Genomic DNA, 23,012 nt, shown 5'->3' with positions numbered 1-23,012 from the left:
TCGCATAGGTGGTGGTTTTTGATGAAAGGGTACAAAGGCAATTTTGCTGCTCTCTGTATTTTTAAGTTTTATAATAATTCAGCATCTCTTTATTTGATAGGTTCGAGGCTATAAAACATTTCTTCGTTTATTTCCTCACGAAGTTGCTGATGTAGAGCCTGTTTTAGATTTGGTCACAAATCAGAATCCCAAGGACCATGAAGTGAGTGTCTCTGCCTCCTCCCTTGTCTCCAGCCCCTCCGTGCTCGTCCTTCCTCCCTGCTTGCCCCACCCTGCTGCACCTTCCCCTTCCTGTTTCTTTCATTTTATCTCCCTTTGTTTTGTGTCACTCCTCTTTTCTTTTTCTTTTGACTTTTCCTTTACTTCTTGTACAAGTTGCTTTAAGTTATTTTCGTTTAAAATAGCCCCTTTATAAAAAAAATTATGCCTAGGTATAGTTTAACAATAAATCTGTCATTGTTTATATGTTTTTGTAACTTGTGGAAGTATAACTGTTTTGGGTTCCCAAGACCACCTCCAGGTTTGGTACTTCCTGAGCAGGACTCACAGCACTCAGCATAGATTCCTCCTTTTGGCTGTCACTTGTTATGGCAAAATAATACACAGCAAAATCAGCGAAGGGAAAAGGCACATGGGTGGGGTTTGGGGAGAACCAGGCGGGAGCTCCCAGGGTCCTCCAGTTGGGTCCCACAGGGCCTGTGTCATTCCCCCAGCAGTGAGATGTGACCACACCTGTGAGGTGTCTATCACGGAAGCGCGTTTGAGACTTGGTGCCCAGAGCTTTCACTGGGGTCTGGCCACGTGGACATCTCTGCCTGGCACGAAACAAAATACAAAATTCCAGACCCCCAGCAGGAAAGCAGGTGCCAGTGGAAAGCACACGGTTTGTGCAGATTGAGCCAGCGAGGGGCCTCGTCAGACAGGGCTTGGTGGGAACCCTGCTGGCGTCTAGGTCCCTGGATGCCAGCCCAGGGCCGGCCTCGCCAGGGGCCTTGCCTCAGACGGCAGCGGGGCCTGCTATGCTCGCTGTCTTCTGTGCAGTATGTATTTGGAAGAGCACACGATTTATAACCATGCAGTGTGGTGGCTTGTCTCGGCGTGGATGTGACTGATGAGAGCTGTGGGGCATTTCCCTGCTGCCCTGCACGCCATGCCCTTCTTTCCCTAGTACTTCTAGCGCCCCCCAGTGGAATGATTGCAGGGACAAATTGGAATGTTTTTTACTTATTACTGAAAATAAGGATACTCCTTTTTTATTAGAAGTTGATAATTGTTTTCTTTATTCTTTTTTTTTTTTTTTTTAAAAAGACAGAGTTTCACTCTTGTTGCCCAGGTTGGAGTGCAATGGCACAATCTTGGCTCACTGCAACCTCCGTCTCCCAGGTTCAAGCGATTCTCCTGTGTCAGCGTCCTGAGTAGCTGGGATTACAGGCATGTGCCATCACCCCAGGGTGATTTTGTATTTTTAGTAGAAACGGGGTTTCTCCATGTTGGTCAGGCTGGTTTAGGACTGTTGACCTCGGCCGGTCACGGTGGCTCATGCCTGTAATCCCAGCACTTTGGGAGGCCGAGGTGGGCAGATCATGAGGTCAGGAGATCGAGACCATCCTGGCTAACACGGTGAAACCCTGTCTCTACTAAAAATACAAACAATTAGCCGGGCGTGTCGGCGGGCGCCTGTAGTCCCAGCTACTCGTGAGGCTGAGGCAGGAGAATGGCGTGAACCAGGGAGGCGGAGCTTGCAGTGAGCGAGATGGCGCCACTGCACTCCAGCCTGGGCAACAGAGCGAGACTCCGTCTCAAAAAAGAAAAAAATAACTCCTGACCTCAGGTGATCTGCTCGTCTCGGCCTCCCAAAGTGCTGGGATTACAGGTGTAAACCACCGCGCCCGGCCTTTTTTCTTTATTCTTAGGTGTTTTTACTTTTTATCTGTTTTTCACTTTCTCAAAAGGCCAGTTTGTATGTGGAGAGGTGCCAGCGAAGAGTAGCTGCTATATTGTTGTATTATGATTTTTCTTTGTTCATTTTGATGTCTCTTTTGTCTGCTAAGTTACGGCAGTGGGTGTGTGTGGTGGGGATTATGGGGGCATGTGGCGAGGGAGTTGGTGAATGGCTTGCATTTCTGGCCCTGAGGGTGATGGCATTTGAATGGCTTTAGTAGGCATTGGGTGGGCATGGAGGGCAGTGACTTTAAGTAGATTGTGGCCAGTGGCCTCTGTTTTTCAAACAAGACTCATTCTTATTGTGCTTTAATTTTTTAGACTTGGGAAACCCGCTACATGCTTTTGCTATGGCTCTCTGTGACCTGCCTAATCCCTTTTGATTTTTCTCGCCTTGACGGGAACCTCCTCACCCAGCCTGGGCAAACACGAATGTCCATAATGGACCGTATTCTCCAAATAGCAGAGGTAAATATCGTGCAGATAATTAGCTGCTAATTAGTACTCACTTTCATGTTCATGCTGTCTTGATGTTAGTGTTTTACTCGGTAAGCTTTTGGTACTTACGTATTTATTCAACTGCTGTTTTTTTCAGTGAGGTAAAATCCCATATGATAACTTATTTTGAAATTGTGATAATTCATGTGGGGGTCAGGTTGAGTTAGCAAACCTCATTTCTTTGTAGATGATGCAGATACTCTGTTGAGGGTAATCATGGCAGATAAGGAAGGGTTTAGTGGCAATGGTGAGAGAAAATAAGGACCCATTTGACATTTAGTTCTCAACATTATATAAATAATAGATGTTCATTTGTAGGAAAACTAGAAAATAAAGATAAGAAAAATACTAAATTTAAATTTATGAAATTCTAGCGCAAAGAGATAAATTGTTTATTTTCTTCAAACTTTTCCTGATGTAAATATTATGCATATAAACACAGCTTATTGTATTAGTTATCTATTGGATCATAAGTAATTACCCCAAACTTGAGTGACACACGTTTATCCTCTTGTAGTTTCTGTGGGTTGGGAGTCTGGCATGGCTGAGCTGGGTCCTCTGTGTCAAACTTGCCCACAGCTGCAGTTAAAACTCGACGTGGGCAGGCTTCGCCCCAAGGCTGTTGGATTGAGGCCACCCTCAGTTCTTTGCCACCTGGGCCCCTCCAACTTAGTGGCTTATTCCATCAAAGCCTGCAAGGGAGAGACTCTGCTAATGAGATGGACGTCATGATAATATGTTACCCGATCATGGAAGTGACGTCCCATTCCTCTGCCAGATCGTGTGGTTAGCAGCAAGTCACTGAGTCCAACCCACACAAGCGAGCACTAGGAGGCCGTCAGGCTCTGAGCCATCTCAGTCGTCTTGGTCTTCCTGCCACGCTGACTGCGACAGCCCTGGTTAGCATTCACTGAGTGCCTGCTGTGTGCCTGGCACCGTTCAAACACTCATAGATTAATCACTTATGGATAAATAATTTAACCTATACATTGGGCTGGGCGTGGTGGGTCACTCCTGTAATCCCAGCACTTTGGGAGGCTGGGGCGGGCAGATCACGTGAGGTTAGGACTTCGAGACCAGCCTGGCCAACATGGTAAAACCCTGTGTCTACTAAAAATACAAAAATTAGCTGGGCCTGGTGACTCATACCTGTAATCCCAGCTACTCAAGAGGCTTGAGGCAGAAGAATCGCTTGAACCTGGGAGGTGGAGATTGTAGTGAGCTGAGATCATGCCACTGCACTCCAGCCTAGGTGACAGAGTGAGACTCCATCTCAAAAAAAAAAACAAAAAACAATTTAACCTATATGTTGATGATTGATAGATCATCAGTGATTAATTAACTGTGATTAATAATCATTTAATTCTCCTTCATGAGGCTGTTGACAGTTCTTACCCTCATTTAACCGAGAAGGCAACAGGCATAAAAATTAATAACTTAGTTTACTTTGCTCTTAAGTGGTGGATCCATGTTTGAATCCAGGCGGTTTATCTCTGGAGTCTGTGCTCTTCATCAGGGCTCAGCATTGCCCCATGACCTGCTGTTCTGAGTCCTTTTTACCCTCAGCAGCACGTTCTTAGTGTCTTACGATGTCAGAAAGTGTCCCCCTCATAATCGTTAAGGGAAAAGGTACTCCATTGTAATCTAATTTAAAATTCTCTCTGATGGATGTTTCGTTTGTTCTTGTTTTGTTATGTTAGAGGTAGTGTGGTGATGGGCTGGGTGCGGTGGCTCACGCCTGTAATCCCAGCACTCTGGGAGGCCAAGGTGGGCAGATCACCTGAGGTTGGGAGTTCGAGACCAGCCTGACCAACATGGAGAAACCACGTCTCTACTAAAAATACATTAGCTGGGCGTGGTGGCGGGCGCCTGTAATCCCAGCTACTCAGGAGGCTGAGGCAGGAGAATCGCTTGAACCTGGGAGGCAGAGGTTGTGGTGAGCCAATATCCTGCCATTGCACTCCACCCTGAGCAACAAGAGTGAAACTCCATCTCAAAAAAAAAAAAAAAAGTAGTGTGGTTTACCCACCCTTGTTTACTTGTCTGTGGAGAGGGACTGCCAGGCCAAGGAAGCATGGTTTGTCAAGACTTGGCACTCTGTGATTGCCGTTAGAGATCCTGCCCTGGAGGCCGGGCGCCGTGGCTCACGCCTGAAATCCCAGCACTTTGGGAGGCCGAGGCAGGTGGGTCACAAGGTCAGGAGTTCGAGACCAGCCTGGACAAGATGGTGAAACCCCGTCTCTACTAAAAATACAAAAATTAGCCGGGCATGGTGGCGGGCGCCTGTGATCCTTACATACTTATTCAACTGTTCTCCTACAAATGAACAGCTACTCGGGAGGCTGAGGCAGAGAATTGCTTGAACCCGGGAGGCAGAGGTTGCAGTGAGCCAAGATTGCACCAACTGCACTCCAGCCTGGGCAGCAGAGCAAGACTCCGTCTCACACACAAAAAAAAAAAAAAAAAAAAAAAAAAAGCCTGCTCCAGAAAGAAAGATCTTTTAAATGTATCGTTTTGGGGAAAAAAAAAAAAACAACTAGCCGAGACAAGCATTGGAACCTTTTTTTTTTTTTTTTGAGACGGAGTCTCGCTGTCGCCCAGGCTGGAGTGCAGTGGCACGATCTCGGCTCACTGCAGGCTCCGCCCCCAGGGTTCACGCCATTCTCCTGCCTCAGCCTCCTGAGTAGCTGGGACTACAGGCGCCAGCCACCTCGCCCGGCTAGTTTTTTGTATTTTTAGTAGAGACGGGGTTTCACCGTGTTAGCCAGGATGGTCTTAATCTTCTGACCTCGTGATCCTCCCGCCTCGGCCTCCCAAAGTGCTGGGATTACAGGCGTGAGCCACCGCGCCCGGCCAAGCATTGGAAACATTTTAAGGCAGCCCTCCCAAAAATAAATCTAGCTGGGCATGAGGTTTCATGCCTGTAATTCCAGCACTTTGGGAGGCCAGGGCGGGAGGATAGCTTGAGCCCAGGAGTTTGAGAGCAGCCTAGGCAATATAATGTGACTCAGTCTCTACCAAAAAACAAAATTAGCCAGGTGTGGTAGTACACCCTTTGGTCCCAGCTATTCTGGAGGCTGAGGTGGGAGGGTCACTTGAGCTGGGGAGGTTGGTGCTGCAGTGAGTTTTTTTTGTTTGAGATGGAGTCTTGCCCTGTCACCCATGCTGGAGTGCAGTGGTCTAATCTCAACTCACTGCAGCCCCTGCCTTTGAGGCTCAAGCAATCCTCCCACCTCAGCCTCCTGAGTGGCTGGGATTACAGGTGTGCACCATCATGCCTGGCCAATTTTTGTATCATTAGTAGAGACGGGGTTTTACCATATTGACCAGGCTGGTCTCAAACTCCTGACCTCAGGTGATCCGCCTGCCCCAGCCTCTCAAAGTGCTGGGATTACAGGCGTGAGCCACAGCGCCCAGCCTACAGTAAGCTTTGCTCGCACCACTGTACTCCAGCCTGGGTGACAGAGCGAGACCTGGTCTCAAAACAACAACAAAAAACCCCCAAGACCAGCTACTGGGGAGGCTGAGGCAGGAGAATGGCGTGAACCTGGGAGGCGGAGCTTGCAGTGAGTCGAGATCGCACCACTGCACTCCAGCCTGGGCAAGAGCGCAAGACTCCATCTCAAAAAAAAAAAACAAAAAAACCAAAAATATATAAATATATACACCTACTATGTACTCCAAAAATTAAACACTAAAAATTAAAAAAACTAGGCATTTGTAGTAAATCTAGGTGCTCTTCAGTTTGAACAGGGCCTCTTATCTAGTCTGAATACTCCAATACTGATAGTTCCCTTGTGCTGGAAGGCATATTAGGTGCTCAATGAATACTCTTGATTCTTTGTTACAATTGGGTAACTCCTTTGTTGACATTCTCCTGCTCTGTTCTTGGAAATGTGTGTTTCAAGGGGGTGTGACCAAATGCTCTGTAGCTCAGGCACTTACCTGGGTGAGTGTAGCAGTTGGCAGCTGTAGCCCTTGGCTCAGATTGAAGAGAGGTTTTTTTTGCAGCTTTGGACTTAGGCCTGTGCTGGTTTATGAACCTGGGCCCTCGGGGAGCTGGTGAGGCTGGGAGTGGTAACTGTGTGGTGTCCCCGAGGCTGGCATGTGCAGGAGTGACCGTGCCTGCTTCGCGACCGTGTGGGGTCCCCAAGGCTGGCATGTGCAGGAGTGACCGTGTCTGTGCTTCACCCTTTCTTGCAGTCCTACTTGATTGTCAGTGACAAGGCCCGGGATGCAGCTGCCGTCCTTGTGTCCAGGTAAGTTTCCATGGCACGTTTCTTGGTGCGTGGCTGGTGGGTTCTGAGAGGGGTTTGTTCGGGTACGTGTTTCATGTGTGTCTTCAGTCCTCAGACGAAGGACCCAGGGAAGTCTTTGGACTCCTCAGATTCTGTGGCTTTCTCTGAGGGAGCGTGTAGCAGTGTTTGGGCACAGAAGACCTCTGACCCTGAAGTGACCACCCTCAGTGGTGGTTTGGGGTGCTGGTGGGGGTCACCTGACAGGCCCATCGACAGGAGTGCAGGTCTGGAAGAGGCGTGGCCGTCATCCCTGGGGCGCAGCCCCCCCACAGGGATGGGGTGGCAGTTACGAGATGATGGGTGGCAATGGGCCCCTGTGACTGCGAATGAGAATCCCCCAATGTCCTGTGTTAACTGCACCCCCCGTGTGCCCCAGACAGGGGAAGGCGGTTTTCTCTGCTGAGCGCAGCAGGTCTGCGGTGTCGGAAGGATACCAAGGATGTGTGTATAGACTGAGCAAACCTGTTTCATGAGATGCAAGGAGGAAGAAAGCAATATTTCTAATCAGTATTTTACATGACACGTGATTTTAAGTACGTATGTAGTTTACTAAGTCAGAGCAGTTGGCATTTTCTCCCTCTGCAATGGTGAAAGTCAAAAGCTGGTCCTAAAACCTTTCGGTGGTTGTGGTTGGGAATATGGTCAGTGCCTCATGCAGTGTCACCTTCACTTGGGTGTGTAGTTGCAACTTGCACAGCTTCTTTCTCAGAGAAGTGGGAGGAGAGAAGCTTCCTTGATGGGGCAGTTGGAGGCATTGGATGAGGGGTTTGTGACAGCCTGGAGCTGAGGAAGGAATGCCTGAGTCCCCTGGAGCAGGTGAGGCCCCTCCCGAGAGGGCAGAGGCTGCTTTCTGTCTTGTCAAGGACATAAAAAGATGATGGTCTAATTATAAAAGTAATCTGTGTGTATTTAGATAATAGAGTATGAAGTACAAAATAAAACCCTTGAGTGCTTTCATCCCATGGGGGTGTGATGGCCCCTGTCTCCCTACCAGGTGGCGCCAACTCTGTCCATGGTCTCCCCGTGGGGCGGCACCAACTCTGTCCATGGCTCCGTTGCTGCACTCACTTCTTTGCACCGCAGACCAGGAGATGGGCCTGGTGCGCCATTGTCTTCTTCCAAAACGAGATGACCTGGTGTGAGGGTATTTTTTCTTTTTCTTTCTTTCTTTTTTTTTTTTTTTAATTGAGATGGAGTCTCGCTTTGTCGCCCAGGCTGGAGTGCAGTGGTGCAATCTCGGCTCACTGCAAGCTCCGCCTCCCAGGTTCACGCCATTCTCCTGCCTCAGCCTCCCGAGTAGCTGGGACTACAGGTGCCCGCCACCACGCCCGGCTAATTTTTTTTTTTTTTGTATTTTTAGTAGAGACGGGGTTTCACTGTGTTAGCCAGGATGGTCTCCATCTCCTGACCTTGTGATCCGCCCACCTAGGCCCCCCAAAGTGCTGGGATTACAGGTGTGAGCCACCGCGCCCGGCCCGAGTGTGTCTTTTCTACCTGTCGTTTGTGATGGGACATTTAGACTGCTGCCCTCCCAATTTGGTATTAAAACTCAATGTTGCAAACGGTCCACATAAAATTGTGTACCATTCTGAATGATTTCTAGGGATGAGTTTCTACAAGTGGAATGAACATTTTCAGGGTCTGAATGCAATTACTGGAGACGCTGAACCAGTTGAAAGTTCTTTCCCCATATTTACCAGTATTTACCAGTTGGGTCAAACCTTAAGAATGTTTGCCAACTTCGTTCAATGGAAAATAGTATCTGCTTTTATTCTTACTTTTCTTAGCGGCAGTACTGAGGGTTGGGTAGATTTTTGCCGAGCTTGGCTCTGTGGAGTGCGGTGCCTGTGGGCCAGGGGGAGGCACCGTCTGAGTGCTTCTCCCTCCGTGGGGTCCTCCGGCAGAAGTGAGAGCGCTGGCTGGGGATCCCGGGCGGGCTCCTGGCGAGACATCGCAGCGCCACCTAGTGCCGGGATGAGCAGGTGCTTCTCGGCCGAGCCAGTGTCAGTGCAGAACACCTGAGCCTGGGATCCAGGGGAGGGGCGGTGCCTGGGCGCGGCGGTGCCGTGGAGCCTTTTTCCCCCTTGGTCTCGCACACTGATTCTCAAGAGTGTTTGAGAGTGGCGGATGCCATCAGTGGAAGAGCTCTTACAGCTGCTTGGCCGGTTCCCTCGACACCTCCCAGACTCACCGCAGGTTCTGAGTTTCCTGTACTTCTCAGACCCCTTTTTGGTGAGGATTGTTCAAGTAAGGCCAGGGCTGCGAGGGGTCCTGTGCCAGCATTTGTCTGCAGTGCAGGTTCGTTTTCTGCTCTCCAGGGAGGAGCAGCCTGCTCTAGCCCACTTTGCACTCGGGATTGAATGCTTCTCTCTGTATCACTGGCAGCTCTACAGCTGCACCCGTCTCCCTTGATTAACTGAGCTTGCCAACATCCACAGAGTTGTAGGTGGTGCTTGGTGTTATATTGTTGCTAGAACATGCAGATTGAGTGCTGCTTTAGAAACCCTTTAATAGAAAATATGCCTTTCGCCAGGCGCGGTGGCTCATGCCTGTAATCTCAGCACTTTGGGAGGCTGAGGTGGGTGGATCATCAGAGGTCAGGAGTTCAAGACCAGCCTGGCCAACATGGTGAAACCCTGTCTCCACTAAAATTACAAAAAAATTAGCTGGGTGTGGTGGTGCGTGCCTCTAATTCCAGATACTTGCGAGGCTGAGGCAGGAGAATTGCTTGAGCCCAGAAGGTAGAGGTTGCAGTGAGCAGAGATCGCACCATTGCACTTCCGCCTGGGCAACAGAGCAAGACTCCATCTCAAAAAAAAAAAACAAAAACAGGTATGCTGTATGTAGAAAAGTTGGAAATCTTGGCGTGGTATGGTGGCATGCCCCTGTGGTCCCAGCTATTCCGAAGGCTGGGTGGGAGGATCACTTGAGCCCAGAAGGCTGATGTTTCAGTGAGCTGTGATCGCACCACTGCGTTCCAGCTTGGACAACAGAGCAAAACCCTGTCTCAAAAAAAAGTTGGAAATCTTGAAACATAGAAGTTGGAAAAAAAATATGTAGGTAATTCTTATCCACAGTATGTATACCGTGTTTATCTTTTTTGTACCGTTATGACATTTAATGTGCACAGCATCTTAACAAGTCAGCATCGTGCGTCTTCACCTAATTTCACGTAACTGCTGATGAATGACTCCGTCATATTCTGCTGTGTTTCTATACTGCACTCAGCTCTGTCGCTTCCTGTCTCTTGTGAGCAGTCACAGATGCCTGGGTTTGGGTACAGACCCGTTCTCGTGTCAGGATTGTTTCGTGAGGATAGGCCCTTAGAGTTGGACTTCTGGGTTCCAGGACATGAGAGCAGTGTTGGGGTCGGCACACCTGGTGGCTCTCAGCTGCTCTCTGAGCAGTGCCTTGGTGGCTGAGGCAGCCCCAGGAACACCCCACCCCCAAATTGGACTAAACATGGTGTCACTCATTGCAGATATTTAATTGGCATCACACTGATTGCCCTCACCTTAGGTGTTACATACTCTGCTTCGTGACCTGACTCTGAGTTTCCTCCCGTGAAGGACGATGGGGATTGCCCCAGGTGGTTGTTGGCCTTTTCCTTTTTTTTTTGGACCAAAGTTTTAATTTTAATTTCAAACCATTTTTTTCTCTTTTATTTAGTTATTTTTACTTTTAAGCCTGAAGTCTTATTAAGAGATTTAACAAGTAGTCATTTATATTTTTCTCTACCTTTTATTGCTTAAGACAGAATTATTGATTCATTTGGAGTTTCTTTTGGTCTACAGTGGAACTCTGCCCTTCCCAGTAGGTAACCAGTTGCTTTAGCGCCATTTTGTATCCCGCTTTTCCGTTCATTTCTAATACTCTGTAGGAACTCAGTGTGTGTGCGTTTTAAAGGGAATAGGGTTTGTCACCACCTTGGTGCTGCTTCCTTCTGCGATGAAGTTCACTGCCCTGCCCCCCTTTTGCAGATCCACTAAAGTTAACTCTCCTGGGGAGGACACATGAGTTTCTTTCTTTTTTCTTTTCTTTTCGAGACAGGGTCTCACTCTGTTGCCCAGGCTGGAGCGCAGTGGCGTGATCTCAGCTTACTGCAACCTCCACCTCCTAGGCTCAAGCAGTCCTCCCACCTTAGCCTCCCCAGTAGCTGGGACTGCAGGCGCATGCCACGACACCTAGCCAATTTCTTTTTCTTTTTCTTTTTCTTTTTCTTTTTGAGGCAGAGATTTGCTCTTGTTGCCCAGGCTGGAGTGCAATGGCATGATCTCGGCTCCACTGCATCCCCCGCCTCCCTGGTTCAAGCGATTATCTTTCCTCAGCCTTCTGAGTAGCTTGGATTACAGATGTGCGCCACCACCGCTGGCTAATTTTTGTATTTTTAGTAGAGACGGGGTTTCACCATAGTGGCCGGGCTGGTCTCAAACTCCTGACCTCAGGTGATCCACCCACCTTGACCTCCCAATGTGTTGAGATTACAGGCGTGAGCCACTGCGCCCGGCCACGCTTCGCTAATTTTTGTATTGTTTTCTAGAGATGGGGTTTATTTATTTATTTATTTATTTACTTATTTATTTATTTTTGTCGGGATCTTGCTCTCTTGCCAGGCTGGAGTGCAATGGTGTGATCTTGGCTCACTGTAACCTCCGCCTCCTGGGTTTAAGTGATTCTCATGCCTCAGCCTCCCGAGTAGCTGGGATTACAGGCATGCGCCACCACGCCCAGCTAATTTTTTAAATTTTTAGTAGAGATGGGGTGCAAGACAGGCTGTTCTCGAACTTCTGACGTTGTGATCCACCCGTCTTGGCCTCCCAAAGTGCTGGGATTACAGGCTTGAGCCACCACGCCTGGCCAAGATGGGGTCTTACCATGTTTCCCAGGCTGGTCTTGAACTCCTGAGCTCAAGCTATTCACCCACCTCCGCCTCCCAAATTGCTGGGATTACAGGCGTGAGCCACTGTGCCCAGCCAAATGATTCTTTACTTTCTGGAAATAGGGACCTTTTCCCCCATTGTTCATGCTGAGCCCCTCCCCAAGCGTGTTCCACAGGGACAGTGGCGGAGGGGGAGGTCCTTACTGTTACAAGCAGTTGGCAGGTGCCAGCCGTCCTGTCAGCTGGGCAGCGCTTCTGTTTTGTGACGGCCATGACAGAGTAGGACGGCACGTGCGTGGCTGTCTCCTGCGTGTTAAGTGCCCTGAGAGGGCTTGTCCCCACAGAAGCATGGAGCTGGCTCTTGTGCAGGCCGACTGGATGGATGTGCTGGAATGAGGGCGGGGAAGGTAGGATAGCCAGAGTTGAAGTTGCAGTGGAGATGACCTGGGGGCTGGAGGGAGGGTGGGCGTCGTAGCCTGGCAGCTCCAGCTTCCACGTCTCATCCTGCCTGGGGTCTCCACATAGCTGTCTCGTGGGCGTCACACGTGGCAGTCCCCCACGTGGACTCCTCTGCCTCCTGGCCCGCCCAAGTGTCCCTTCCGGGAAGTGGCCCCGTGGCTGTTGAGGGAGCGCCTTGTGCCTCCCTCCTGGCATCACTGCTGTCTCCTTCCCCCCTCCCCATAAAGGTGTGGCCAGGTTGCCAGTCAGACCTACCGGCATGGCCTGAAGAGACGGCGGGCAGGCTTGGCCACTCCTGCCCCCAGCAGCTCTCCCACTTGGCTGCTTCCAACCACGTTGCCTTTGCAGTTCTCAAGTTCCCTTGGCTCCCTTCTGCCCTGGGCCCTGGCTCTCCTGCTTTCCTGGGCAGCAGCACTTTCCTACTAGGTTTTGCAGCCCCCCTCATTGAGCTCCGTGGCTTCACGTCCTCTCTCTAACGAGGCCATGCCCTCCCCCTATTTCCTTTGTGACATTTCTTTGCACTTTGGAAGTCCCCAGCTGTTTGCCATTTCTCTCCAGAGTGTCAGCTGTTGGGGGGAAGGGCCTTGTCTGTTCTCTAAGTGGCAGTGCCAGTCTCGATCATGGAGGCAAGCTGGGGGCCTGGCCTGTGAACTGCTGGTGGAGAAATAAGGAGGACTCGGGCTAGTTAGCCGGGCATGGTGGTGGGCACCTGTAGTCCCAGCTACTTGGGAGGCTGAGGCAGGAGAATTGCTTGAACCTGGGAGGCAGAGGTTGCAGTGAGTCAGGATCACACCACTGCATTCCAGCCTGGGTGACAGCACGAGACTCCATCTCAAAAAAAAAGGAGAACTTGGGCTTTTGATTTGGGAGCTCTGTGTGCTCAGGGTGTCCTGTGCTGAGGCTGGGCTGCAAGAGGGGTGGGGAGTGTGAGCACTACCTGGAACATGAGGCCCAGTCCAGCAGGGAAGACTTTCATGGGGCTACACGAGCGGCTGGCTGTGGAAACAGGCCTGTGCACACGACACATAGCAGGTGCAGGGGAGGGAGGTCCGAAGGGCTGGGGCCAGCTGCCGGGGCCAGACCTTGCACGTGGGCACGGTGTCCTGAGGTTAAGAGATGCAGAGTTGGGTCCAGGGAGGAGGGAGGGGCTTAGACGTGTGCAGGGGCTCCCTGGCGGTGATGGGGACAGGTAAAACGGGGGGGCGTGAAGGGGGCAGGCGGGAGGGGATGGGCAGTAGGCCTGGGTGCGACCTGAGAGGCTGTGGTGGGGAACCGGCTGCTGAGGGCCTTGGTCAGGGCAGCGACTTGGTTTCTGGGGTTGGAGAGAGGAGGAACTAGCTGGAGGAGGACAGGACTCAGTACAGAGCTGGCATCTTGGTGTCAGGGCGGGTGAGGTGGGAGGGCATGGGGAAGGGGGTGTGTGGGGTGGGCTGGTGAGGCATGGACCAGGTCTCAGTGCTGAGGCCTTGGTTGAGCTGTATCCTTTTGGCAGGTTTATCACACGTCCTGATGTCAAGCAAAGCAAGATGGCTGAGTTCCTGGACTGGAGCCTGTGCAACCTGGCCCGTTCCTCCCTCCAGACCATGCAGGGGGTCCTCACCGTGGACGGGACGCTGCAGGCCCTGGTAAGTGCTGCCTGCAGGGGCTCTGGAGATGGCAGGGAAACGGCACCTTACATGGGGACCACGGAATGATGTTACCTGGGATTCCATCTTGACGTAATTGGAACCCCGTGGGATTGATTTAACCGGGCCAGGGTCTTGGGCAGTTTCCTTTTCCCTCTGCTTTGGGTCCTGCCTTGGGCTGGGCTGGTTTCTGCGCTGGTGCTGGTGGATGGGCCTGGAGCCCCACCTGTTGCCAGCAGAGGGCAGTGGGGCCACGCAGCCGGGGCTCCCCGGGGTAGCTTAGTTCCTGTGTAAAGTGCAGAGGTTGAACGAGCTCTAATAAAACAAGGTGGGTGAGTTGGAACTTGATTCTGTTCCTTTGCACTGGGCTCGGGTTGGATGTTCCTGACTGCTTTGTTTGGACACAGACCCTGGCCTCTGCCTGCAGGTGCTTGGTTGGTGCCCTGGCTGCAGCCCTTTGCCAGCCCTTTCCCTGCCCTTTCGCTCTGGTTGTCTCTTGTGTTACCTTTTGTTGTGCTAACGAGGAGAAAGTCTCAGAAGAGGGCAAAGCCTCTTTTTGGGTCAGCCTCCTGGAGGCTGCAGCTCCCTGGTCAGCCTTCTGGAGGGGGAGCCGGCAGCCCGCTGTGGCCTTCGGTGTGGTGGGTTCAGCGCCTTCCTCTCTCTTTCTTTAATTATAGCGGGTGAGGCTTTGAGAGCACTTCTCATCCTTGTCTCACGCTGTGGAGCCTGTGGTCCCTCTGAGGAGCAGGGCACTTTGTTCTTGTTTAAACTATATTTTTTATAGAGACAGGGTCTTGCTATGTAGGCCAGGGTGGTCTTGAACTCCTGGCCTCAAGTGATCCTCGTACCTTGAGATCCTCCTGCCTTTGTGATCATCCCAAAGTGCTGGGATTACAGGCTTGAGCCGCCGCGCCTGGAAGGACACTTTGGAGTGCGTTTTAGGGGAGATGACGAGTGCCACCTCGCCGCGGCATCCTCCTGTCCGCGGCATCGTCCTGCTGTCCGCAGCGTCATCCTGCTGTCCGCGGCGGCGTCCTCCTGTCCGCGGCGGCGTCCTCCTGTCCGCGGCGGCGTCCTCCTGCCTGCGGTGTCGTCCTCCTGTCCCCGGCGTCGTCCTCCTGTCCGCGGTGTCGTCCTCCTGTCCGCGGTGTCGTCCTCCTGTCCGCGGTGTTGTTCTGGCCGTGGCAGGTTCTGCCAGGGAGCGGGAGGCTGTCAGCTGGGTGGAGGGGGCCTGTGGGAGTGATAGCCTGGGGTGGGGGCGTATGTTTCTTGAGGGGGAATTGGGAAGTGTCCTCAATGTCTGCTGCTTCCCGGTCATGCTGCCGCGGTCTTCAGCAGGGCAGCCCTTCAAATGAGGAAAAGGTTTCAGACGTGTGAGAGAAAACTGCAGACGTGTTTCCTGGAGCCTGTGCTCTGCCCAGGTGATGTCTGTTTTCTTCAGGCCTCCCCTCAACCTCCCATAAATGTGACAGATTCAGCAGTTTTCAAAAATCAAGATATAATTCATATGCCACAAGTAATTCATCCTTCTAGGGTAAACAGTTCTGTAGTTTTTAGTGTATTTGCAAAGCTGCGCGGTCATCACCATTATCTAACTTCAGGCCACTGTCATCATCCTGAAAGAAACCTTGATTGCACCAAGCAGTCCGTCCCTCACCTTCCCCAGCCCCTGCAGCCGTGGATCCATGTTCTGTCCCCGTGGACTTGCTGGTTGCGGACATCTTACCTCACCAGAGTCGTACACGACACAGCCTTTTGCGTCTGGCCTTCACTGAGCCCGACGTGTCCAAGGTTCATCCGCGCTACGGTGTTGTCAGTACCTCGTTCCCTTTATGGCTGAATCATAAGCCAGTGTGTGGGTATTTTCCATATGCCAGCGTGTGGGTATTTTCCACTGTTACAAATGACGCTGTGAAGAACTTTCATGTGCAAGATTTTGTTTAAACTTAATGCTTTCAGGCCGGGTGCAGTGTGGCTCACGTCTATAATCCCAGCACTTTGGGAGGCCGAGGCAGGCAGATCACTTGAGGTCAGGAGTTCGAGACCAGCCTGGCCAACATGGTGAAACCCCATCTCTACTAAAAATGCAAAAAATAGCCAGGCATAGTGGCACGGGCCTATAATCCCAGCTACTCGGGAGGCTGAGGCAGGAGAATTGCTTGAACCTGGGAGGCAGAGGTTGAGTGAGCTGAGATCTTGCCACTGCACCCCAGCCTAGGTGACAGAGCGAGACTCTGCCAGAAAAAAAAACAAACAAAAAAACCCCAACTTAATACTTTCAGTAGCCTTGGGTACATAACGCTAGTTTTTAATAAAATTTTAAAATTTGGAATATTTCCATCTTTCTGAAGTCTTTCTAAAAAGGTTTTTCTGGTGGCTTACCTGTTGTACTGATGAAATAGAGGACCTGCTTGTGCCAGGCATTTTTGGGCATTGCAGGTACAGATGTGCCGTCTGTGTCCCCAGGTGCCCCTCTTTCCGGCTGTGCTGGGGCAGCGTCCTCAATGCCTAAAGAGGATTCATTGCCATCGTGGAGGTCAGGGCAGGCTGAGGCTGGCCTTGAAGGGTACGAGGGTGGAGGGGTAGGGCAGGGAGGACGCAGGTCTCAGATGTGCCCACTGTGCCGTTGGTCCATGGATCCTCAGGGAATGTGTGTTTTATGTTTTAGGCAGTTCTGGTAAAGGTGGTGGATTTAGGTGCAATTGGATTCTTCATTTTTTGCCTTGAGTCTCACTGAGGAAATGTGAAGAAGGGGAAGATGGCAGTGGCCAGGGTGGGGGTCCTGGGATTCTGGTAGCTTCACCTTAATGTTTATGATGCTGGTTGTACAGACAGCCTCCCACATGACCAAGGACATGCTCTTAGGGCCCTAAGACCCAAGAAGAATGGGCTGCTACTGCCAAGAAGTATGACATGCGTGTGGAAGACCATGAGCCTTACCCGGCTGGTGGCATGGGGTGTGGCAACTGCCGCAGCTCCCAGACCCATTGCAGCGGGAGGGGGTCCATGCTGTGACTAAGACCACTGGATCCAACCCATCGCAGCGGGAGGGGGTCCATGCTGTGACTAAGACCACTGGACCTGACCCATCGCAGCGGGAGGGGGTCCGGATCCCGCCCATCGCGGGGAGGGTCCATGTGTGATGGGACCACCTGGCCTGAGTTGATGGTGAAGTAGAGGATACGTCCCCCACACCTGTTTCTTGGAATATCGTGTAAGCAGCTCTTCAGCTTCACAACCTTCATGATCGTGTTCTGAGTGGGGAAGAATTACCCAGCCTACTAGCCCGTGGGGCCAAAGCAGTGTCTTTATCATCATCTGCACCTGGAACCAGGTGGCAATCCCACCATAGAACCTGAGGCTCACAGGATCTGAGGCGGCTTCCTGGGCTTCTCTGCCCTCTAGGATTCCCTCATCCCTAGAAATTTAACCTTAATGAAATCCCTAATAAAACTCAGTGCTGTGGGGGAAAAACGTCTCAGGTCAGGAGAGCAGGTGGGAGGTTTAACAGGATGTGACCAGAGCTGGTTGTCTCCAATGGCTCTGCAGGGGAGGCCATTAGCACCGAGTGTGGTGAGTGTGGTGCCTCTGCAGGGGAGGCTGTTAGCCCTGCCCCGAGCGTGGGTGCTGCTTTGGGAGGGGAGGTACATTTGATCTCTGTCCAGTCTCTTAACGGGCTTCTAGGGGTCTCCTGCAGCTCTCATCAGCCTGGCCTGGGAGCCTCCCCTCCTCTCCCCTCCCCACCTCATGCTGTTGGGTCAGCAGGATACCCCAGCCTTGGGGCTGGAGCCAGCTGTGGCTGCCCAGGGACTTGTAGGCAGGTGAGGCATGGTGGCTCCTGGCCAGGCTGGCTGTGGGAGAGGCAGCCTCCTGGTGAGGGGCTGTGGGCCACTGCGTTCAGGCTGCCTTGGAGGGCTCCATGGTGTCCCCTGGGTGCAGGGCTCCGAGTCCTTCTTGGCTTGGGAAGGTCTTGTGGCCACGTATGTCTAGTTCTGCAGTTTCTTTGCGGGTTCGATTCTTTACTTTTTTTTTTTTGGTGATCTTGTTGGTTTTGTCTACATTGTTCCCAGGTTTTCTGTTCTTCCATCCCAAGTGGGAGGCACGTGGTGCACAGCCTGCGTTTGGAATACCCAGAGGGTGAGCAGGCGGGCCGGCTCGCTGCCCTATTCCCCTGCTAGCTGCTGAGACAGGTGGGAATTCCTGTAGCGAAGTCAAACCAGCCAGGAGTGGGGAAGTGCTTTTTATTTTGACATCTCCAAGTTCCACGTTGAGGTGGAGAGACGTTTGTTTTTCCCCTTCCTCCCGAGGTGTAAAAAGGTCTTCTCAAAGGCTTAGGAGAGCTGAGCCTTGTGCCACCCCCCGGCATGTGCTGGCAAAGAGTGAGGTGTGCTGTCCTGCCGTTTAGGGCAGAGCACCCAGGCAGTTTGGCAACAGCACCTCAGAACTATTCAGAGATTTGCCCTCAGCAAGAGTGAGCAATTGTCTGACGCAGCCGGCTGAAATCCCTGGGAAGGGAATGAATGAAACTGCCGTGAAGCAACTCCTGGCGGGGCCGGGCTTCTGGCAGCTCCTGGGGCCACCAGCACGTCCCTTCCAGAGCGTCTGAAGCCCTGGGCGGCTGCTGGAGCATCTCGAGTCTTTCCAGAGCCACACGTGTTGTTTCCTTCTGTCTCTTGGAAGGGTCCGTTTGGTCTGATCCAGGTTGCCTCAGCGGGAGGAAGTCGTGCTGGGCGCTGAGCGGGCGGGAGGTTTCACCTTGGGCTTGGCAGAGCTGCAGGCAGAGGCTGGGCGCCTGCCGTACATGATGAAACTTGCAGGTGGATTCTGCTTAGGGTTTCATCTGTTTCCTTTGATGCACTTGGCTTCATTGTCATCCACCTGTTCATTACTGTGGGCGAAACAGGTGAACTCTCAACAAGTACCATCGAAACCAGGATTTGATCTTCATTTCCCTCAAAGCGTAGTTCCCTTGCAGTGAGGGTTTTTAACTCCTGTGGGAGGGAAGCAAGTGTTTGGCAATGTAATTTCCCTGGAAGGCCCCTGTACTCCAGCTTTAAAAACACCCTTTGGTTTAGTCCCAATTTAAGCATTAAGATTAATGCAAATTGAGGGAATTCAAGGAAGGAGGAAAACGCGTTAAAAATGGAAAATGGGCCGGGCACAGTGGCTCACGCCGGTAATCCCAGCACTTTGGGAGGCCGAGGCAGGTGGATCACTTGAGGCCAGGAGTTTGATCCCAGCCTGGCCAACGTGGTGAAACCCTGTCTACTAAAAATACAAAAAATTAGTTGGGCATGGTGGCAGGCGCCTGGGGGGCTGAGGCAGGAGAATTGCTTGACCCGGGAGGTGGAGGTTGCAGTGAGCTGAGATCGCGCCTCTGCACTCCAGCCTGGGCAACAGAGCAAGACTCCATCTAAACAAAAATTTACAAAAAGGAAAATGGCTGTCATTTCACGTGTGACTCTGCTTGCTGATTGGCAGTTGTGCTCTCTTGGTTTCTAGCGCTCTGACTGGCAGACTGTCGACTGTGTGGATTGGGTTTCTCCCTGTGTGTTCTCACAACGGCTGGGAGGCGGCAGCAGGGCTGGGGGACTCAGACTGTGAGCTGGGGCTGTTGACTATGGAAGTGGTAATAGGATGCTCTTCCCCTTATCGACTGTCAGGCTCGAGTCTCCCCTTCGCAGTGCGGTTTCTTTTTATTTTTATCATTGACAAAAGCGCAACTCATGTTAGAGGATAAAATAGTCACACACACAACAGCATTAAAAACCAAGAAAGCCAAAGAACGCTGGCATCGTCAGTTTCACCCCCAGCTCCCGCCCGGCCCTTGTGAAAAGAGGTGCTGAAGCTACTCTGCTTTTTTATAGTTAATAAAAGCAGCCAGGTCCCCAAGTAGGAGTGGTTGTGGCCGAGAGTGTGTGGGCCGGGAACCAGGGCTTGAGCTGCTGTGAGCTGTGCCCAGGCCCTTTGCTGACTCCGTCTCCCCTGTGACCCGAGGCCAGGGTGAGCACCAGCGCCCGCCCCACCTGGGAGGGAAGCAGCAGACCTCTCACCGCAGAGGCTGGTGTGAGGCTAATTAGCACAATCAGTCTTTGAAGATGAAAGAAGACAGCTGATTATCTAAAACATTTCTCATTTAGGCTTTGATTTCTCTTCAGATTTGGGGAACAGCACCCTACTGTTCCATTTAGGGTTCAGTGTGGCCAGAGGAAGATGACCCAGTGGTCCTTTTTAGTTGTAGTGCTCTCTTGGGGCAAGGTTTTGGATGGAGAAAATAGGGCAAGAGCAGTTTGAATGTGGGTACTTTCCGGAGATCATGCTCCTGTGGCGCTTGGGTGAAACGAGGTGCCCCAAGCCACACTGGTTCGGTTTCCTTGTGGCGTTGAGGAGAGACCTGGAGCAGCCAGCTCTTAACACTCATTTCCCATCACTCAGCATTTTATGTGGGGCGGGCACAGTGCTGTGAGTCTTACAGAAACCTGCGTGGTGAGCCGCACGCCTTTGAGTTCCTATCAGCCCTGGCCCATCCCTGCTGAGGTGGCGCGACCTGCTCGCAGACGTGTGCTCACAGGCAGCCCGTCGCGGGGTCATGTGCTAGACGGGGAGGGGGCTTGGTGGGTCACCAGCTTCACCCCCCTCAGTTCTTAGAGGAGGAACAGACAGGCAGAGAGCTGGGCGGGGCTGGTGCTTAGTGGGCCAGAGCTGGGTCTCAGTGGCCCATGCCCCAGTCGTCCTGGCCTGTGGCCCCTGTGCAGGTTGGGGTGCCCCTGCCCCCTCACCTGCCCCGCCCTCACCTGGCTCACAGGCCCGTGATGCCTCACTGCCCACGCAGTCACCTTAGAGGCACCTTCCCTCTAAGGCAGATGTCCCTCAGGCTTTGGCCCTGGCTGTTGGTATCTTAGCTCTGATTCACCCTTGACCTTTATTTCCTGATTTCTGTCCTCGGTTCTCGAGCCCTCCTTCTGTGGACCCGTTGGGTACACGTGTGACACTTCAGAACCCGCAAGTCCCAGGTCACGCCTGTTGTACCGTCACTTTCCCCTCCCGGCCTGTTTACCCGGGAGCCCAGCAACAGACAGGAGCTTCTGTGCTGCTGTCCGTGCATACAGCCCAGGAGCCGGACTCATCCCCAAGACGCCGTGTTCCCTCCCGCTGTCCGCTCACGCCTGCCTGTGTGGATGTGGCTCTGATGTGTCTCCTTTCCTGGTTCATTACTCACCTGTTCTCATGTGGCTGCGCCACCACCCTGTCCCCGGGGGTCCTTGTCCCAGCACGTGGCTCTGTGCTTCACGTCATCCTGAGTCCATCCCGCTCTGCCGCCTGGTCCAGGTGGGAGCCGTTTCCCTCTGTGAAGTGTTCCCTCTGGAGGTCCTGGGCTCCCCGACTACCCTCCTGCCTCTCCTGTGGCTGTCGGCTGCAGTGAAGGTGCAGGTGGAGGGTGTGAGCCATCCATTCATAGACTGCCAGGCTCTGTCCCATGCTGCCTCTGTGCCCTTGATCCTGGCAGCACACCTGCTGTCCTGTGGCCTAGGTAAAGGGTGGTCTCGGAAGCCTGTGGCCTGGGTAAAGGGTGGCCTCATCTTGGCCTCGGAAGCAGGAGGGCTCAGGCTGTGGCCCACGCCTGGGGCTCCCCATCCCCCCCGTGTGTCCTGGTGTCTTTGCTTGGCTCGCCGGCCTCCATGGGCTCCCCAGGCGGCAGGCGGCTCTCAGCCATGCTCTCCATCCTCACGCTTGTTTCTGCCCTGGCAGAGCTGCTCAGTGGCCAGCCCGTGGGACCCCTGTGCACCCTGCTGCCCCCAGCATGTGTCAGCAGCGCTGTCCGGGGGAGATGTGGCATCAGCACAGCCTTGTCCTTGTCTCTGCCCGTTCTTCCTTCCTTACCTCTATGTGTCTCCTTTTTTCTCTTCCACATGGTGTCCACAGTGGATAACCACCTCCACCCGCCTCTTGGTTGGTGGATCTTCCTTCTGCTGGGCTTGGAGCTGTGCCACCCCCACCTGCACTGCAGAGAAGCCCAGACCCCTCTCTGACTTCAGACGCTGGAGCCTGAGCCCCCCGCTTCCCAGGCCAGTGCCCCTTCAGGTCCCTGCAAAGCCACTGCTCTTCATGGTCTCTCCTGCCGCCGTCGCCCTCCCGCTGCCGCTGAGCCCGTGGGCTGCTTGGTGGCTTGGGAGCTACATACAATTCTATTTTGTTTGGTTTGTTTTCAGGCTTTCTGTGGCAGGAATTGTGTCTCTTGCATCTTTTTATTTATTTATTTTTTTTGAGACAGAGTCTCGCTCTGTCGCCGTGGCTGGAGTGCAGTGGCACGATCTCGGCTCACTGCAAGCTCTGCCTCCCGGGTTCATGCCATTCTCCTGGCTCAGCCTCCTGAGTTGCTGGGACTACAGGCGCCCGCCACCACGCCTGGCTAATTTTTTTGTATTTTAGTAGAGATGGGGTTTCACCGTGTTAGCCGATGGTCTCGATCTCCTGACCTCATGATCTGCCTGCCTTGGCCTCCCAAAGTGCTGGGATTACAGACGTGAACCACTGTGCCCGGCCATGGATCATTAACCTCTTTTCTAGCATCTTACCTCTGTGGTGGTTCACTTGCGAGCTTTTGCTGGGCCTTGGGAGGTGCGTGGGCTCGCTGCTCCTCTCTTCTGTGGGAACTGTTGCCTTTGGGCAGGGGGCACACCCCAGAGGTGGTCACACACACCTGAACGTGAGCGCAGTCATTGGTCCCTGTCATGCAAAGATGGGCTGTGCAGAATGAGCTCGGAATAGCAGCCAGAAGGCTCAGTGATTGGGGAGTTGTTTAAGCTGGAATACTGAAATGCTGCTGGCTGTTTATGGCTGTGAGGTCACTACGTGGGCTGCTGAGAACATGAGTCATGAAACAGTCATGCGTCCCCTAACAATGGGGGTAGTCCTGAGAACTGCGTCGTTGGGCAGTGTCGTCGTGTGAACACCGTAGCGTGCACTTAAACATAGATGGTGCGGCCTGCTGCACACCCAAGGCCAGGTGGTGTGACCTGCTGCATGCCCAGGCTAGGTGGTGTGGCCTGCTGCTCCCAGGCTGCAAACCTGTACAGCACCTGACTGTGCTGAATCCCAGGCTGCAAACCTGTACAGCACCTGACTGTGCTGAATACTGCAGGGAACTGTAACACAGTGGTGTTTGCACATCTAAGCATAGAAAAGGTACAGCAAAAATATATTATCAGCTGGGCACGGTGGATCACGCCTGTAATCCCAGCACTTTGGGAGGCCGAGGCGGGTGGATCACGAGGTCAGGAGATCGAGATCATCCTGGCTAATATGGTGAAA

At 52.6% G+C, this 23,012-nt stretch overlaps 1 protein-coding gene across 2 annotated transcripts in view; it reads left to right on the top strand.

Annotated features, from left to right (window-relative positions):
- TBCD (tubulin folding cofactor D) overlaps positions 1-23,012 on the top strand; it is a 185,994-nt gene that overhangs the window by 13,932 nt on the left and 149,050 nt on the right. For both annotated transcript variants that reach the window (XM_032177936.2, XM_032177934.2), the window contains 4 exons: positions 101-202; positions 2,263-2,409; positions 6,643-6,698; positions 13,568-13,700. In XM_032177936.2, coding sequence (XP_032033827.1) covers positions 101-202; positions 2,263-2,409; positions 6,643-6,698; positions 13,568-13,700 — 438 coding nt within the window. The remainder of the gene's footprint in view (positions 1-100; positions 203-2,262; positions 2,410-6,642; positions 6,699-13,567; positions 13,701-23,012) is intronic.

Source organism: Hylobates moloch, unplaced genomic scaffold (assembly GCF_009828535.3).
Source record: "Hylobates moloch isolate HMO894 unplaced genomic scaffold, HMol_V3 SCAFFOLD_15, whole genome shotgun sequence".
NCBI classification, from domain to species: Eukaryota; Metazoa; Chordata; class Mammalia; order Primates; family Hylobatidae; genus Hylobates; species Hylobates moloch.
The sequence above is the reverse complement of the archived record's forward strand: the minus strand, read 5'-3'. Positions and strand labels throughout refer to the sequence as shown.